The following is a 19909-nucleotide window of genomic DNA, read 5'->3' as shown; positions in this document are numbered from 1 at the left end:
TCAGGAACTTACGTGATAGCTTTTGATGAATGGTCATTGGTTACTTGGCTTTGGGCAAAGTACCCTGGAGTCTTGAATTTGACCCAGTTGTGAAATAGCCACCTCCTTGATTTCATCCTTAAAATACATGTACATCCTGCTTTTCTTAGGATAAAAATTTTCTGAAGAATTCTCTCTCATGCGACTGTGGTCAGGCGCTAATGCCCTCAGCATAATCTAGAGCAATTCAAGTCATACCTGCAGAACACGGAATGCAATTCCAAAACCATCTTCTATATTTTTCCCTCCTAGCATGACCTGAAAAGGAGAGGGAAATGTGGTTAGTGAAACAATAATTAATGGAGTAGCCCCTTAATTAAAAATGAGAGCCCCCATTTATTCAACAAATATTTGTTGAGACTCTACTCAGTGCCAGGTACTAGGGTAATCAAAATGGACTTGCTCTCCAGCCTTCTGTGGCTGACATTCTAGTGGGGAGGCAGGCATCAAACAAACAACTGAAATAATAACTAGATGATTACAACTGTGGGAAGTGTTCTGAAAGAGAAGAACAGCCTGCTGGAGGTCTGAAACATCGTACGTACCTTGCAGGCAACATCCATTTTCATGTGGTTATTTCCAAACAGGGTTGGCAGAGGCAAGGTGGTGATTTGCGAGGTCCCAGCACTTTCACACCGATGTAAGAACCTAGTCACTTCCATCTGCAGTTGAAGTGTGTTCATGTGCCTATGGTGATAGGAGACGCATGGTCTAGCCTCAGGAGGGGCTTCAGGAATGACAGGACTAGGGCTGGGTGACTGGGAAATCATAACAAGATGGCAATGGAAAAGGCAGAAGAAATGATGTGGAAGGAAAAGAGATCGAAATACCCTCTGAGCAGTTATGACAAGACAAAAATGGGTGGTTTTTGCCTTGTATCGACTCACAATAGTTAAGGGCTTTGTGGAACTGGTTGAGGTCCAGTCCTTGAATCACTTTTTAAAGAGCATCTATGTGCTGCTAACAACAGAGGTCAAGAGAGGCATGAACTCTACCCTCAGGGTTCAGAGGCGGAGGAGAGATGAGTAATGAACAAACACAGAAATATCCAGAGACTGGGTCTACGAAGGCAATAAATGCTAGTGGTGGGCATTTGCTTTAAGTGCTGTGTTCTAAGCAGAGGGATCAGCGAGCACAAAGGCTGAGAGAAGGGAGAGACTTGGTATGTTGAGGAGCCCTGGGAGGCCAGTGTGACTGATGCTCAGCAAGCAAGAAGCGAGGAGCTGGGAGATAAGATGAAGACACAGGCAGGGGCCAGATTGCGAAGGACCTCTTCTGTAAAGGATTCGGAGCTTAGTGTGATTATAACACGTGATTCCACTGCCCCCCCACCCCCCCACTCTCCTCTTCTACTAGCTCCTCTGTAGGCTTTCCAACCTTGTACTAGACACTGTTGTGGAATAATTCCTTATTTATTTATTTACTTATTTATTCAGTGAGTGTTCAAAAAACTTTTTTAATTTTTCAATTACACTTGACATGCAATATTATTTTATATTGGTTTCAGGTGTATAGCATAGTGGTTAGACATTTATATATAAATTTATGAAGTGATCCTGGCTAGTCTAGTACCCACCTGGCACTATACATAGTTATTACAATATATTGACTATATTCCCTGTGCTGTACTTTCACATCTCTGTGACTAATTTATAACTGCCAATTTGTCATTCTTCATTTCTTCACCTTTTTCATCCAGTCCCCCAACGACCCTCCTATCTGGCAACCATCAGGTTTGTTCTCTGTATCTATGAGTTTGTTCGTTTTGTTTGTTCATTTATTCTGTTCTTTGGATTCCATATGTAAGTGAGAGCGTATGGTATCTGTCTTTCTCTGTTTTATGTCTGACTTATTTCACTCAGCATCATACCCGCTAGGTCCATCCATGTTGTCACACGATAAGACTTCATTCTTTTTTATGGCTGAGTAATAAGGAAACATTCCTTTTAGATGTGTGGTTCCCCGCCCTCCCCACACACCAGGGGTTTAGGGATGGGCAAGAGCAGCTTCATCACCGACAGACACTCAGCTCTAGCCTTGCTGCACCACCCTACCTGTTCCCCGAACCCCGAGCTACCTTGATACATCAGCTGCAGTCATCTTCTTCCGGAAGAAGGTGGTTTTCTTCTTTCTGGAGCCGCGGGAGGTTTCCTGGAGGTAGGTCTTCAGGTGGTCCTTGGCCTTGAGCAGCCAGGAGAGCTTCTCTCCCAGTTCCGTATATGTTTTTGCTTTGTGACTGAAGAACCGAATACAGGTCATGGCAGCCCGGACTTGGTCCTACAAGAGAGAGACTAAAGTTCAGGCCAAAGGTCAGGGATATTGGAGGGTGGGGTTGTGAGGGGCATTCTGATCTGATTCCCACCCACCAGCAGGGTTGCCAGCACCCATTCCCATCACCCATCACCCATCCCAGCTGTAGTGTTACTTTGTATCAGTCACTCCAGGCCCAAGAGATCCTACAGTGAACTGACTGGCTGAGCTCCTGGGTAGAACATTATTCCACCACAGAAGAGATCTTAAAAAGGATACTTCTTATTCTCTGTTCCTCTTGGCTTCCCTCTTATTTGGCACTGACTAATTCCATTTCTCTGTGATTTAGTACTGGCAACCCTCAGATGGATTGGAAGAAATTTGTTCTCTCTCCCTTCATTCATCTTTTCTAAAAACACTTGTTTCTCCATTATTCTTTGTGAAGTCTGCATTCATGACTCATGTTTATCTTGAAACTACTGTCTACCTTTTTTTTTTAAAGATTTTATTGGGAAATTGGGTGAGGGGAACAGACAAGTTGCTGTCCTTCTGTTCTTCAGTCTAGTTGTGGAGGACGTCGCTTCACTGGCCCATGTTGGCATGATCATTGCGCTCTTCCCAGGTGAGGCAGTTGCTCGCTGGACATTGGATGGCCACTCATGGTGGCTCACGAAACCTCACGCCCACTGCCGGCCAGCCCCACTGTAGCCTACGCCATTGCCTGCAACTCACGGCAGCCCAGCTCCAGGTCGAGCTGTTGCTCACCATCTTAGCTGTAGAGGGCAGCGTCACTGGCCCTCATGTGGGATCCGAACCGAGGCCCTGCTGCTCAGAGATGGTATCCCAAACCAATTGTTAACCAGCGCGCCACTCGGCCGGCCCAGCACCTACCTCTTTTTCACCTTTACATTTCTTGAATTCTGAAGAATGCCATTACTGACAAGATTAAAGTTTGCCTCTTTAGGATGAGGTTAGAAATCCTAATATTACTTAACAATGCTAGGTAGCAACATGGATTCGCTCTAGCATTAGCCAAGTAGCAAGGCCAGGGCCAAACAACAGTCTTGCTCCTTCATTTTGCACATGGCAAGGCGTCAGCGACAGAGACAGGAGGAGCCTGGGGCCGTGCTTACCTTCATAAACTGCTGCAGCTCGTACAGAATGTGGTAGTGGTTCTTCTTCTGTAAATGCTGGCAGGCAGCAAGCAAGTATTCTCCCCAGCTCTCCAAGGTTGGATCAATGGATTCTAGTAAGTTTTCCAAAATGTGTAGCTTTCCACTTTTATAGCTTGGCTGGAAAATGCCTTCTATGAAGACTTCTGGGGGACTCTCCTAGAGCAGGACAAAGCAGAAAGTCAGAAGTCTTGAGCTTGGGTCTCACTGTGTCTGGCGTCCATTCTGAATTTCCTTCAGCATCCTCCTAGGTGGTGCTTCTTAACCTTTTGCGTGTCACAGGTGCCCACTGTCGTGATTGTTCCACTCTCTCTTTCCCTTTACATAAAGATCCTTGTCAGAGTTACCTATACCCGTTGTTTCCTATTTATGTCCTGTGCCTTTTCTTTTCTCTTGAACCCTATGTAGCTGTCACACCCACAACTCCATTGAAACTGCCCCTTTGGTCACCAATGATCTCTACAATATTAAATCTAAAAGTTAATTCTTGGTTCTTGTTTTCCACCTAATCTATCAATAGCTTTTGATACAGCCGATGGCTTCCTCCTCCTTGAAATATTTTATTTGGCTCCAGGACATCACCCTCTCCAGGTTTTCTTTTACTTTTCCAGCTACTGCTTTGCAATCTCCTTTGCTGATTCTCCTAGGTTCCCCAGGCCTTAGGAGGAACCTGTTCTCTCTTCTATCCATAATCACTTTTGGTGATTTCAGGTAGACTCATTGCTTTAAATACTATTTGCTGACTGCCTAAATCCCTATTTCTAGCCTGATCACCCCTTCTGAACTCCAGAACTGTATATCCATCTGACATCCAATCATCTATTCAATATGTCCTTTGGGGTACCTCGTGAGCCTACTACATTTAAAACTGCTCATGATTGTTCCTTCTAAATATGCTCTTTCTGCAGTCTTCCCGTTCTCAGATGGCAATTTTGTTCTTTTACTGGTTCAGGTCAAAAAGCTCAGTCATCTCTCTCTCCCTCACACCCCAACATCAAATTCATCAGCAAATTCTACTGGCTGTACTATCAAAACACATACAGGACCTGTATGTCTGACCCCTTCTCACCACCTTCACGGTACTACCCTGGCCAAGCCACTTACTTGGATTATTGCAATTGCCTCCTCTCTGGTCTCCTGTTTTCCACTCCTGCCTTTATTGTCTAATGCCACCAATTTAACCTGAGTAATTCTGTAAAACGTCACATTATTCCTCTGCTCAAAATCTTCCTACGGTTTTCTCTGTCACTTAGTGCAAAGCCCAAGTCCTCACAATGTCCACTAGGCGCTACATAATCTGGCTCCTGCTGTCTTTCTGACCTCATCTGCTACCACCTGTGCCCCGCGCAACTGCTACAGCCGCCCTGACTTTTGTACTTGCTACTCTCTCTGCCTGGACTGTGTGCTTCCTCCACAATCTGCAGGGCTCACTACTACCTCCTTTAGGCCTTTACTCTGATGTCGTCTTCCCTGGGCATCCTGTCTAAAATTGCACAAGCCACCCCTTCCCCCGACCCCACTTTATTTTTCTTATTATTACTCATTCCCTACACTATATATTTTATTTACCTGATTTATTGTCTGTCTCTTTACTGTAAGTTTTATGAGGGCAGATATTTTTGTCTGCTTTTTTCACTGCTGTATCTTTAGTGTTGAGAATAGTCCTTGGCTATTTAATAAATATTTCTTAGATGAAAGAATAAATGATAAACATTATGGAATTCCTCAGGAAAGTGCACACATATCCTAATTCTGAAGCTCATCTGAGGTTCAGAGACCTTGAGTTATAAACCCCTATTCCATTGTCATAGAAAAGAAAAATCATTTTGGCATTTCGATTTTAGATTAGCAGAGTAAAGGATGGCTATAAACTCATGGTAGTAGAGTCATGCTGGCCTAGGAGCACTGGGCACGAGCTGTTTACAAGTGGAAAGGATCTGAGCTCTGAGAACATCCACAGTGGGTTGGGCACTCCTTTCCTGATTCTGGCTATTTCTAAACGAGAACCCCAGACCTAACCTAAATGTTGTGGGCCAGACTTTAAGAAGCAGGTGCACAGCTCCATAGGAAAGGTGTCTTTCTTAAGAACCTCCATTTCACCCATTCAGCGATCCACTCATTCATTCATAACTGGCACTAGGTCAGGTGCTTGAAGACACCGATTAGTAAAATATAGGCCTTCTCAGTCCGGATGGGAAGACAAAACCATAAACAATAGTCGCAATCCAGTGGGATACATGCAATAACAGACTATGTCCTAGGTATAATGGTGGCATCCAGGAAGAGGTGATTAACATTGCTTGCATGTTCTGTGAACACTCAATAGAGGGGGTCTGAAAGGGTAAACAAGAGTTTTCCAAGAAAGCAAGGAGGAACAGGGCATTCTACGTAGGGAAAACAACACATGCAGGCTCATAGAGGTAAGAAAGCACATGAGAATCAGGAAATTTAAGTAATTTGGTAAGTCTGGAATGTAGAGTTTGGTAGGATTTGTGGTGAAAATAAACTGGAAAACTAAGGGAGCCTGATCCTGTGGGTCCTGCACGCACGCCGAGGCATTTGGACTTCATCCTGTGGCCATGGGGATCCACTGAAGGCCTTTTAGAGGGGGAAATAGCATGAATGATGAATAACATAAATAACATGCATTTATGTTCTAGGAAGCTCACCCTGGAACAGAGTGCTAGGTAAAGGGGTGAAAGGATAGGGAATATGCTAGAGACACAACATATTCCATGCGATAGGCATTGGCATAGTTTTCATGATTTTTTTTTTCTTCTTTTTTTCTGTTGCTCCCTACCTGTTTGAGAATTAAGGCACGATATTTCAGTTGAAGTGTAATTGTGATTACAGGAGATAAAAAGAAGGCTTTTGTATTCTAGCTCTGCCAAATGTAAAGCAGGGATAGCGCTGTCGTCAGCTTATAAGATAAGTAAGTAAGCAGCTTAACTTTCTGGACTAGTCATTAGTTAGAATAAACAGAACTGGGTGATTTCCATTCTCAATTTGTGCTTGGGAGGAGCAGATTTACTTCAAAACTCATTTGGAAACTGAGGAAAAGTAAAAGTTAGCAATTAAACTCCAAATAATCTAACTTTCACATTATCCTTGTGATGCTGTGAGTAGCTAAGGCACAGTTAGTAGCTAAGGCAGCAGTGAAAACTTTTCCCTTTTGCCCTCCTGTATGGGTATGGTTATTATGACACTGTGAACTATTGACTTCACTTGGAGCAATCCTACAAGATAAGTCTATTTGCAAACTTCCATTGGCTGCCATTTTGAATGAGGGAGGCAGACTGAAATTAAAGTATACCTTGAGATCTTTTAATTTTATATGAAATTTGGTATAAATCAGCCAATTCCTTATAAAGTTTTCACGTAACCATCAGATAAAAAAGGGAATGCCCAAGGGTCATGGTGAAATGGAGTCCTGAGGTTGCCTAACAACGACTCCAAAGAAATAATGCACCTCAGTGGTGACTTTGCCTCCTGTGGGAGGAGGGCAGAGGGTGCCAGAGGGTAAAAAAGGAGAGCATACTCTCCTTCCATGAGCTATCTGGGGACCAAATATAAGATTTGTACCATGGGTGCTTCCTGGGTCTTGTGGTAACAACTCAGAATGGACGAACAGTTGGGTCAGCAGTGGGATACAGTCCCAGGGTAGGTGGGAGGAATGTGGAAGCAGAGACAGGCTAAGTAAGCAATTGGCCCAAGGTCACCTCACTTACACCAAACATCTTATTCCAGAGATCATGCTCTCAACCACTGTTTGATTCTGCTGTATGATTTGGAAAAAGGGATGAAATCTGTCATTGGGCAATTTGAGATCCAGGTTAAAGACTTGTTGCACACTCATCAAATCATGACTTGTGTAGACAGAAGTTTCCATTTGAACTGACTCTGCCAGAGGTGATCTCATAGCTCCACACTGGGTGACGTTTAAGGGCATCATCACCGCCCTTAGAGCTGAGGGCCACCCTTGGTGGGCAACGCAGGTGGTGACCTTTGAGAGCTGTGTGTGCATGGCCCACCTTGTTGAGGAGGTGCAGCAGGGCTTCCCGCAGGCAGCTGTGCCTCACATAGAAGCTGATGATGGCCAGGTTGGTACTATAATTATGCAGGTAGAAGAGGCATTCTTGGTAGTAGGTGTTGTTCATGATCTTCCCTTCAGGAATCACCTCCAGAGAGAGGCTCTGGGTCCGAAGGGTAGCTTCCAGCTCTTTCAAGGTGGCCAAGTAATCATCATCTTGCTGAAAGGAAAGGAGAGAATGGGAAGGAAAAATGGAACTCTTTGAAACTACTGTTTTCAAAGAATATTTAACAATGTAGAAAAATGCTCATTATATAGTTTTAAGGATAGAAAAACAGTCAGGATAGAACATTCTATACATTATGACACCAATTTCATTCAAAAACATAATAGAACATTCACCAAAATCTAAATACTACGTAAGTCTGGGTAGGAGATTATATGTGATTTTCATCGTTTAAAAAATAGCTTTCTATAGCTTGTTTAAAAAAATATTGACTCGGGCCGGCCAAGTGGCGCATTGGTTAAGAGTTGGCTTGGGACGCCAGCTCTGAGCAGCAGGGCCCCGGTTCGGATCCCACATGAGGGTAAGTGATGCTGCTCCCTCTACAGCTAAGATGGTGAACAACAGCTTGACCTGGAGCTGGGCTGCTGAGAGTCGCCGTTGATGGCACAGGCTGCAGCCGCTGCTGCAGTGGGCTGCCATAAGCTACCGTGAGTGGCTGGCAGCCAGTGTGAGCTGTCATGAGCCACTGTGAATGGCCGTCCAATGGCCGGCAAGCGACTGCCTCACCCGGGAAGAGCACAATGATAACACCGACATGGGCCAGTGAAGTGACGTTCTCTACAACTAGACTGAAGAACAAAAGAACAGCAACTTGTCTGTTCCCCTTCCCGAATTCCCCAATAAAATCTTTAAAAAAAACAACAAAACATTGAGTCTATTTCTTATCTAACCATATGCAATTATTTTTCTAACTACGTATAATGGAAAGAACAAAATCCAATCCTGGCAGCTCTGAGCCTGGACTGCCACTGTCGCTGAATGGGAGATAGTCCTTTCATCAGGTCATTACTGCTCCTAGGCCTCCCATCCTGAGCTGACCCTCCATCTGCTGTGCTCTTACCAAGGATAGGAGTGGCTTCACTGTGGACTCGAGATATTCAACCACATCCTGTACCAGTCTTGAGCCATGACTCAGCTGATTGAGGTCAAAAGGGGGCTTCAGACAGCGGCTGAACTTCTCCCGTGCAGCAGTGAGGTTCCCGGCTTTGAGGCAGGCCATGCCCCAAGCGTGCCACGCGCCACTGGTATCAAGCCCAGTCTTTGTGGAGACCTGCAGGAAAAATCGCTCCTTTTAGTGACAGGTCTCTACATCAAGGCCTGAGAGTCCCTAAGACCTATTCTATTCCCTTTTTGCCAATCACCTCCCCCCAGACCCCCACCACTCACTTGCTATTACTTCCACAATGGCAAACTGGTCATGCCCTAGACACTTCCCAATTGCCAAGACAACTGAGAGATGACAATACCTGTTTGCAAGGCCAGGCAAAGGCAACTCATTAGAGTGAAGCAGAAGTCAGCTTTTTCTTTGTCTCACCTCAACGCCTAGTTGGTAGTACTCAGCTTCCAGAAGCTGGTTCCTTAGCCTGGTTACTGCGGCTGGCTGCAAGATCTGATCCAGAGATGGCACGTGGCGATAGGCAGCAGCAACTAAAATATTCAGAACGTCTACCTTGCTGATGTAGCTACAGGGAGGAAAAGGGCAAGGCAATGAGGCTCCACAGTCTTACTAAGAATAGTTGCTGCTTACAGGTTTTCTATTTCATTTCCAATGTGAAATGTGATAATGAGCATTGAGAGGCACACAGACACTATGAGAGAAGGCTCTCTAAATTCCAACGCCATCACTTAGCAGTTCTATGATCTCGGGAAAGTTAGTTAACCTTTCTTTGCCTCAATTTACTCATCTGTAAAATGAATACAAAAAGGAAATAACCCAAGTAAAAGGGCTTAGGATAGTGTCTGGAAATTGGTAGGTACTCATTCAATGTTAGATAGTAATACTTGGAGTAGAGCCACTCAGGTCTTCTATTTGAGGCAAAGCCTTTACGTTAAAGGTTGGAGGCTCACAAGTTACCTGTTTGCTTTTTGGTCCTTTTGAGCCCTGCTTGAATGGGAGAGAGCTTGAATCGACGGCCAGCACTCCTGGTCAGTGCAGAGGGCACGTCACCACCGTGCCCTGCAGGTGCTGCTGCGCAGGGGCGTCCTGGTCCCTCACTTGGACTCTCGTCTCCTGACTTGACATCCTCACCCTGAGCTAAGGGTGGACTCGCATTACAGCCTACTAGGGCTGCCACCTTTGATCTATTCTTGACACCTGATGATTGCAAAAGCCTTATAATGACCGAGAGCCCGGAGAGCGGGATCATTCTGCCTCGTGCTGCCTGAAACAGGCCTACGCTCAAGGTTCTTAAATCTTATATCATAATTCTAGAAAAAAACCCCTGCGGGTCCTGACTTGTCCACTAATTTCCCTGAAAAGGGATTCAGGATATCAGTGATTCTCAAGCAAGTAGGGATGGGGCAGGAGAGTATAGTGTGTAAAAGCAAATTCGGTATCATAACGTATTGTACACGTGTAATAGGTGATGTGAGCTTTGTTTTTAAACATTTCCTTATTTATTTATTTAAATGTCTATCAGAAGGAAACATGAGATAAAAACAGTAGAAAAATTCTCTGCAAAGCGGAAGTGCAAACACACACGAGAGATGAATCCACCGCCATCAGCAAGCAGACACAAAGGCAGGGATTCTCTAGGGTGTATATATCTGAATCCAGGGTGGGGAAGACAGAGTGTGTCATTTGAAGCCACTGCTGAAGCCCAAGTCGCCCGGGGTGGGTGAGAATCCTGCTGAAGAAAGGACTCCCTTCATTTCTGCTGCTTCAGCCTCAAGCAGTGTTTCCTCCATCGATATTAGGTTTTGAAGGAAGCGTAGGTCTTGATGTTAAATTTGTTCCACATCCCCTCACCCAATCTCAGTGTCTTTTTCTTTTAATAAAACTTTGTCTCATTTACATTACTGATATTTGAGACATATTTTTATTTTTGCCTTAAATTCTACCTTTTGCTAAATAGAGGGGTTTCTGTTCTTTTCCCCTCGTCTCATCCATTTCTAGAAAATTGGTAGATTTCTGGTTCTTTTCATGGTTGTTTTGAAAACTTTACTTAACACACGCTATACCTATTTCTTCATTTATAAACCTGAAAAATGATGTAGAATCTGATGTTGCCTCTTGATATAAAAGAGTGAAATTAACTCCTTTATATTTCCTTCCACTTTCTGTCCTGCCACCTTCTGTCTTTCTCAACCTTCTGGTTTTTGTTAATAAAAAGAAGAAAACTAACATTTTTGGAGTACACAGGCTCAGTTCTTAGCTCTTTACATGGGTACTCTCATTTTATCCTCATAACAGCGCTATGAGGTATTATTATCGTTCCTGTTTTATAGTGGAGGAAATTGAGGCCCAGAGTGGTTAACAGAGTTGTCCAAGGTTACAGAGCTCAGACGTGGGAAAGGTGAGATTCACTGTGCTCTCTGCTGTCTGATGAGTTTATAGGCAAGTACTCTGAGCAAGTGCCTGAGGTACTTATACTTCAAAGAAAATTACGCTCTCTACACCCAAATCCAGCAAGGACTGAGTGCTGGGAGCACACATGAGTCACACATCTGGGTGCATAGGGTAGGAATTGGGAGTTTTCATTAAGTTAATGAATGGAGGCAGAGCAAGTTGTGCAGGGACCTGAGGCCTGATCAGACCTTCTCTAAAGAGACTTCTACTTTATGACTCAGGTTCCTACCTGTGACACAGGGATATGCCAGTCTCCAACATAATTTATAGAGCTGGTCTCCAGAACTCCCTGAGGTCACAGTCTGAATTTGATCAAGATTAGGGTACAGTTTTGGTCCAGGCTAATAAGCATTGGACATCCAGGGAAGACAGTTCTTTAAAAACCAGCAAGTTTCACAGAGATGAAAGGTGCTCCCCTAAATTGATTTTAATTACAGATTAACCAGAGTCTTTACTTTCTTTCTGACCAGGTGTAGCTGGAGAACACTGTGCTTTGAGGACCCACTCAGGGAAGGTAGCATGAGGAAGACCATTTGTGATCTGGTAACAGCATTACAACGTCAACCTGAGATGCAAACATTTCAGCATATCTTGTTGGAGAGGACGGGGAGGTGAAAACTCATAGTGGGGTCAGAAAAGCAGCTGGATGGAAATGAGTGCCATGCACAGGAACAGGGACTCATTCTCATTTACCTGTCACAAAGAGCCAGGTCCTGGCTCCGGCCGGCCTTGACAAACATCATCTTGGCGCTGAAGAGCAGCTGCTTCATGATGTCTGTAAGCAGTCCTGCATCCACCTCTGGGTTGGTGAGGCCCTGGGACAGCCTGCAGCAGTGTTCAATCAGCTGGTGGCCACAGGCAGTGCTGTCGCGATGCAGGTTCATGATGGCGATGCACAGGGAGGCGCTGGGGGCCTGGCCGGTGGGGAGGAAGAGAAACACAGTGAGCTCACGGACCAAAGGCAGTGGGATGGCGGGAATTAGTCTTCCTACTTCACAAAGCTTGGAAAACACGAGAGGAAGGAGCCAAAATTCCACAGCAAAGCAGAAGTGGAACCAAACAAGTTTCAGATGCTCAAAGTAGCACCATCAAAGCTCAGGCTGCTAGGTTTTGTCACGTTATTAGGAAGAGGGAAGCTGTGTCCATGTGTTACTACTTTTTATCTACATCCACCTGTCCCTCCTTTTTCCAGTCTACTGTCCCACTAACACAGGTCCTCCATGTTGCTGGCTTAGACTATGACAGTCACCTTGCTTGGCTGATCACCTGGAGAAGTCTCTGCTTCAAGCCACTGGATACACTGCTGCTAAATTAATATTCCAAAAGCACATTCCAAAGCCTTTCATAGTCCCTGATGCCTACCAAGCAAACATTCCTTACTGAATTCAGGTCCCTAAACATAAATAGCTCATTTCAATCCTACCTTATACAACCTCCCTACTAACACTCTATCCCCCCAAATTAAACCTTTTCCAGTTCCCATTCACACTCTGCAATTTGACACTGTGCTTTTGCTCAGGTGTTTTAGTTTTGCACCCTTTGTCCTTCCCCATCCTCATTCCCCTCACAACCCCCAAATTTCTGCTTGTCAAACTCCTACCACTCTTCCAAGGCTCATCTTAAATGCTACCTGTTCCACGAAGCCTGTCCTGATCTCCTCTTGTGCATTTCCTAAGCTGCTCCTCATTGTCTGCCTTCCCTGGTTTATGTGGCTTAGCTCCCATGTTACTACACCATAAGCAAGTGAAGGCCAGGCTGTGCTCATCTATCGTTGCATTTCCTGCCATTCTATTACACTACTACACATCATAAAGAAACTCAAATGGTCATTGACTTTTATGATTATTACCTGCTCATAGTAAAATTCATTCCGCACCAGCTCATTTTCTTCCTCATCCAGGTCTAAAATCCATTCCACCTCAGCTGCTTTGGGGACTCTCACCACAGCTGAGTATGGAGGGCTTTCATTCTTGGAGCTGTCCGATGCTGAGAAGAGAAATGCCATTCATGTGTCAGTCACTGGCCAGCCGCCCCAGTCTCGCCCAGTCCAGTGAGCTGGTGTGAGCTGCAGGCAGATCCTTGCTATCTGAGTGCCCTTTTTCTCTCCTTGCTCCTTTTTATTTCCTTTAGGAGACATCATTAAAGCAACTCAAACTTTCTTCCCCAGGGAAGACCTGGGATGAGTGTTACAGTGTTTGTCATACAACCCTGAAGGTACATGCTTCTCAAATGGAGGGCTGAGCCACTCGCTACTCTAAAACTAACCTGCTGTGGAAGGATATAGGCCAAAGTATTAACAGTGATTGCCGAGGGGGAAGGAGGTAGCATTGGGAGGTAGGATGATAGTGAAAGGGAACCTAGGGGTAAAAATAAACTAAAAAATAGAATGAAAAAGAGCAGAACAGAATAGAAAAACCTACTAAAAGTTAAGGACCAAATTCTTTGGTTGCTGGCCTTCTCAATGGTGGAAGCTAATGGGCCAGTATGCTGGGTTAATTTGATGATAAATTTTAAGGAAAATGGCTTGATAGAAATGTCAAGAATTTTCTTTGGCCAACAAGTTGGACTGAATTGCCATGAGGGATATCAGTTGTAACTGATACTGAAGGAAATGCCAACTTGAGCATATAAACAAAGAGTCACAGAAAATGTGATTCAGCCTCACCTTCTGGTTGTCCCGGATTCTCCTCCGGCGCACTGGAAACAGAGAGGGAAAAAATGAAATGCCCGACCCTCTCCTCCTCCTCCTCTTTGCTTTGAGCTTGATGTGTAGCACTGACATTTACTCTGTTACCCAAGTGACATATCAGGGAATTTCTCAAAACTCTTTACTCTCCTTCACTTGTTAATCAGTCACCATTTAATGTCCATTCCATGTCCTAAATACCTCTTTAAATGTCCCCATTTCTCTCTTTATCTTTGCCTCAGAGAGGGGCCTCATCATTTACTGCTAGAGCCTTTGCAATAGTTTCCCACTTGGTCTCCTTGATTCTGTCAACCTAATCTGCACTTTGTAGCTAAAGCAAGCTTTCAAGAATGCAAATGCGGTCACATTATGCTTCTGCTTAAAATTGTGCAGTAGCTCTTCAAGGTAAAAATATTCCACATTTGCAGTTCAGTAAACAAAGCCCCTTGTAACTGGGCTTGGCTACCTCTTGAGACCATCTCCTGACACCATGACCTGTGCTCAACCTATAAAAGTTCTCCTCGCTCTGCCACTGGCTATGGTCAACTTCGATTGGCACCACGACGCTCTAAGTCCTGATGTCGTAAGCTAGAGCCCAAGTCCTGAGACCTAAGTCATAACCTGCATGAGAAGCCTGCTGGTCAACCCCAATCCGAGACTTTCTGCCATTGCCTAAGTCCTTCTGGCTCAGCTGCCAGCCTCTAAGTCCAAGGAACACTGGCTGGAACCTTAGCCCATCATCTGCCTACACTTCCTCAAATGACCCATACTTTCTCCGACTCTTACCTTTGTAGTTGTTCCTCCCGCTTCTGTTTAATCTTCTTTTCCTACTAACTTATCATCCTCTAAGGCTCAGACCAGGTGCCATACCTCTAGGAAACCCTCCTGACCTCCTTATCCAATGACTTTGTGGTCTGTTTGTTGGCTATCTCCCAACTAAAATGGGGGCTCCTTGAGAGCCAAGTGATTATTGCTGAGTGATTGCTGAGTGAAAGAATCCCCATCAATACTAACTGCTCATTTCAAATCTCAGCAGTATAGTAGATGGGTAATTCCCCCGTCCCCACCTGTGGGAGGCAATGGTATGCCAGGGTCACAGAAACTATAGTAGAAGTATGGTGTGGCTTCCTTCCAATAAGATGATCGGTAAAATTCCAATCATCATGGTAAATTAGGACAAAAAAATGTTCATTTTAAAACAGACACAAAAACGCTATTACACTATTGAGGAGAATGTAAAATCTATTTAAGTCTGTAAGTAAAACATGAAGAATTTAAAGTAATTTTGCTTTTGGATAATTGCTTTGACTCATATGCTTTGAGTCTTAGTTTCGCCCTCCTTTGCTACTAGAAGTAGTGGGAAAAAATTCAGCAACAATGAGTCAGCACATAGTCCTGATCTGTCTTGCCAGAGGTATGAGCAGTTTCTGAAATTTGTAACCAGGTGAACTGTGTGTAGGAAAGTATAGGATTAGTGAAAAGGCTCTTCTACTTGTGGATAAAAAGCCAGGATGATGAGCTAGATTAGAGCTGATTAAAATGACGTCCAAACATCCAGTAGTTCTGAACATGTCCCTGTGAGTTCAGCTGAGACCAACTGGAGCAAGAGTGGCTGAAAAACAGGTGAGAATGTTGGCCAACTAAGATCAATGACCTCAGTTAGTGGATGGGTTGAAGGACCAAAGGTCCTGATCTCAGAGAGAATCTCATGTAAGAGCCTTGAGCTTGGCTTCCTCTCACCCCTACTTCTTTTCTTAGAAATTTCTTTGATCAAGGTCAAACATGTTACCGTAGCGGGAATGGCATTTCAGTGTGAATGTTAAAACTTTTTGTAATGGTTCCAAATTGGAGATGCTGTCCCCGTGAGTGTAAGGACCTGGGGAGGGTGCAATGCTCAGTAATAGCAGCTGACTCACGGGAGGACACTCACTCTTTGTTGAAGTAACTATAGCACTGGTCACACACGCGAGTTGGATTCTCTCTGTAGCCTTCCACAACCATTTTCTTAGTGGAGCAGGAACTGCACACTAGCCGGCCGCAGCGGCGACAATGATGACGTCTGTTAAACTGAGGAGTGTCATCGGGAAGAGAAGGAAGGGGGATAAGACAAGGTGACATTGCAGGAACTGTGAGTATAACTGTTAGCCCATTTATCCCTGGTATTGGCCTTTGTGACTTATTAAAAGCAGCAGATGCTTGGGCCGCTACTGAGAAAGAACACACTAATCCTTGCCTTCAAGAAGCTGAGATTAAGAGATATGTCTCAGCTGATGAGCAAAGGTGCCCACGTTATGGACAGTTTTACAGTAGCTCTTGACAAGTTCTACCTGACTGTGGAGGCCACCTGTGAAGACACAGCAACAAACAGTGGGGAAGAAGTGACTTTCTCAGCCAATGCAAAACAAATTTCTACATGGTATTGATGATGATGAGAACATGTTCTTTTTTCAAAATATTTCAAAGTACTGCCTCATTTTGTTATAAGAGGTTGATAGACATATTACACTTCTCTTATAGATGAGGAGGAAACAGACACAGAGAAATTACATCATCACTGTTTTCATCAGCACTGAGCTAATATACCAGTCAGGTGCTGTGTTAAGTGTGGTAACATCTGTTATCATAGTCATGAGACAAGTAATATATCATCACTAGTTTACAAGTGAGCATCCGAGATGGAAAAAGTTACTAGTCACATTGCTAATAAAAAACAGAGCTGGGATTAGAACCCAAGTCTTCTGTCTCCAGAGCCAGCACATATAACCACTAACAGGTCACATGTCTTATTGGGAAAGACAGGGGAGCCAGGAACAAGATCTCCTGATGTTTGGTGGCCCCTCCTAATATATCAGCCTGCCTCTTTTTTGCTTCTTCATGAGAAAGGCAAAGATTTTAGAATCTTAGGCTACTTGAGGGCATCTACTGCCAGTATGAATCCAGAAAATACATTCTGGTCAGGTCAAAGAAAAACCCAAAGTCTTAGATTTGGTAGTTCTTCTGAAAATACCAATAACCTCTTGGGGACACAAAGTGACTATATACTCAGTCTCGTGAGCATGAGTTTTCCTTTAATTACTCCTGCAGATAAAGCTGGAGACTGACAATGCTTACCATGGTGAAGCGCTCCCTGCAGCATACCATGCAGATGCTCTCACTCTCATCTGGTACCCACTGGTGCCTGGCAGGGGGTGTCACAGGGGGCACAAACTCCAGTGGGGGCTCACTCTGTGGGACACTTCTCTCCTTTGGACTGGGGGAATGTACAGTGGAGACACCTGGGAGTCCTAGCCAGAAGTCAGAGTAAAAGGTGATCAATAGTTCAGCTCATAAGTGAAGAAGGGATGAAAGAATTAGAATTTCACCACTTTACAAACCCCTACTGAAATAACAGATCCAGTTAATGAATATTAATGGCTGACTGCATCAGAAAAAGGGAGACAACTGCATATTGTGTGTCTCCTGACAGGAGGCACACAACTACCTATGAGATATACTTACCAAAAAATATTAAGTCTGAATCAAATCAAACTACTAGATCTACCTGCCGGTATACTGGAAAAAGAGGGGATGGAGACCCAGGGGAGCTCTCAGCAAAATCCAGCCCATGGGACACTCTAAAGGACAAATGACCTAGTTTCCTCCACAAATAAAAAAGAGATAGGGGGAAAAAAAAAGAGGTAGGGAACCTACTGATTAAAAGAGATTTGAGAGATAGTTCAGCCAAAAGTCATATGTGGACATTATTTAGATCTTCAGTCTAGAAAAGCCAATCCTAAAAAAATATTTATAAGAAAACGGGAAATTTGAATGGTGACTGGATAGTTGATAATAATAAGGAATCGTTCATTTGTTTGTAAGTATGATAATTGATGTTATGGTCTTGTTTTAGAAATGTCTTTACCTTTTAGAGATATATACTGATATATTTATAAATGAAATGATCTGCTATCTAGGATTTGCTTCAAAATAATCCAGTAGAAGGACAGGGATCTAGATGAAACAAGAATGGTCATCATGAGGGCCGGCCGAGTGGCGCGTTAGTTAAGAGCTGGCTTGGGATGCCAGAGGGCCCTGGTTCGGATCCCACATGTGAGGGCCAGTGACGCTGCCCTCCACAGCTAAGATGCTGAACAACAGCTCAACCTGGAGCTGGGCTGCTGTGAGTCGCGGCGATGGCGTAGGCTGCAGCCCCTGCTGCAGTGGGTTGCCATGGGCTGCCGTGTGTAGCCAGCAGCCAGTGTGAGCGGCCAGCAGCCGCAGTGAGCAGTGGTCCAGAAGCCGGCGACTGATCTGCCTCACCTGGGAGGAGCACAATGATGGTGCCAACTTGGGCCAGTGAAGCAAGGTCCTCCACAACTAGACTGAAGAACGAAATGATAGCAACTTGTCCGTTCCCATTCCCCCAATTCCCCAATAAAAATATTAAAAAAAAAAAAAGAATGGTCATCATGAGATGATACGAGGTGTGATCAAACAATACGGTGAATGTTTAGATAAAAAAAGAATTGTTACAGTAAAGACACATTGCTATTAATCCCCCTCAAAATATTCCCCCTTGTTTTGAACACACTTATCCCATCCTTCTTGCCACTTTCTGAAGCAGTTCTGGAAGTCCTCTTTCGTGTCTTTGGTTGCGCTGTTGTGGCTGCCTCAGTGTCCTGAAGCAATGCAAAATGTTTACCTTTCATGGTCATTTTGACTTTGGGGAAGAGCCAGAAGCCACACGGTGCCAGATCCAGTGAATAAGGTGGATGAGGACACACCATGTTTTTTACAGAAATTGCTATACCAGAAGCGATGTGTGACATGGTGACTTTTTGATGAGATAAAAAAATATGGTGAATGCTGCTGCCGAGTGCCATCCAATGGAACAGCAGGACTCTTCATTACAGGAAACAGGTGTTTCGAGCTTTAGTAACTGTGTGTGACAAGTTTCAATTTGTTTGGTGCAGTCAGTCAGGTGTGAGCTATGGTTGAGAAAAGGTGTGATTTAAAGTGTGCTGTAGGGCTGGCAGAGTGGCTTGGTTGGTTAAGAGTTGGCTTAAGACTGTGAGCTCTGAGCAGCAGGGCCGCCGGTTCGAATCCCACACGGGCCAGTGATGCTGCACTCGCTATAGCTAAGATGGTGAACAACAGCTTGATCTGGAGCTGGGCTGCCGTGAGTTGCTGGCGACAGCATAGGCTGCAGTGCAGCTGCCGTGAGCTACTGTGAGTGGCCGGCAGCCAGTGTGAGCAGCCGGCAGCGGGCGTGACCTGCCGTGAGTGGCTGTCCAATGGCCGGTGACCAATTTGCCTCACCTGGGAAGAGTGCAATTATCATAGTACCAACATGGGCCAGTGCAGCGACGTCCTCCATAACTAGACTGAAGAACAAAAGGAAAGCAACCTGTGTGTTCCCCTTCCCCGATTCCCCAGTGCTGTTCCCTCCCCCAATTCCCCAATAAAATCTTTAAAAAAAAATAATAATAACAAAGTGTGCTGTAAATCATCCTCCATCATGACAATGCTCTGTGTCACACATCACTTCTGGTATGGTAATTTCTGTCGAATAAAAACATTACGATGTGTCTTCAATCACCTTATTCACCGGATCTGGCACTGTGTGACTTTTGGCTCTTCTCCAAAGTCAAAATGATTCAGGACATCAAGGAGGCCAAGACTCCTCTGTCTAAAGAGTGTCTAAAGAAAGACACTCACGAAAGAGGACTTCCAGAACTGCTTTAGAAAGTGGCAAGAATGATGGGATAAGTGTGTTCAAATGAGGGGGGTATTTTGAGGGAAATTCATGGCAATGTGCCTTTTACTATAATAATTTTTAAATTTTTATTTAAACATTCACCATGTGTTTTGATCATACCTTGTAATTACTGTAGCCAGGTAATGGGTATGCGAGACTTCATTACACTATTCTCTCTACTTTTGTGTCTTGGAAATTTTCCACAATTAAAGGCTAAAAAAAGAAACCAAACCTGCTCAGGCTGCCTTGTCCAGATGCATGAAGCTGCTCAAATGCCTGTAAGTCTGAGCGTCCCCATAAGGTCTGATGGTTATCATGACTAATTTTTTTTAAAAATATTTATTTATTTATTTATTTATT

At 44.3% G+C, this 19909-nt stretch overlaps 1 protein-coding gene across 1 annotated transcript in view; it reads right to left on the bottom strand.

Annotated features, from left to right (window-relative positions):
* Positions 1-19909, bottom strand: part of ZFYVE26 (zinc finger FYVE-type containing 26) — a 61540-nt gene that overhangs the window by 6389 nt on the left and 35242 nt on the right. Inside the window, 12 exon segments of the mRNA XM_019641274.1 lie at positions 238-297; positions 585-726; positions 2117-2316; positions 3423-3620; positions 7493-7711; positions 8619-8828; positions 9093-9240; positions 11820-12040; positions 12976-13112; positions 13792-13823; positions 15743-15879; positions 16924-17096. Coding sequence (XP_019496819.1) covers positions 238-297; positions 585-726; positions 2117-2316; positions 3423-3620; positions 7493-7711; positions 8619-8828; positions 9093-9240; positions 11820-12040; positions 12976-13112; positions 13792-13823; positions 15743-15879; positions 16924-17096 — 1877 coding nt within the window.

The sequence above is a fragment of the Hipposideros armiger genome, unplaced genomic scaffold (genome assembly GCF_001890085.2).
Source record: "Hipposideros armiger isolate ML-2016 unplaced genomic scaffold, ASM189008v1 scaffold_59, whole genome shotgun sequence".
Classification (NCBI taxonomy): Eukaryota; Metazoa; Chordata; class Mammalia; order Chiroptera; family Hipposideridae; genus Hipposideros; species Hipposideros armiger.
Note: the sequence above shows the minus strand (reverse complement) of the source record. Positions and strands in the feature narration are given on the sequence as shown.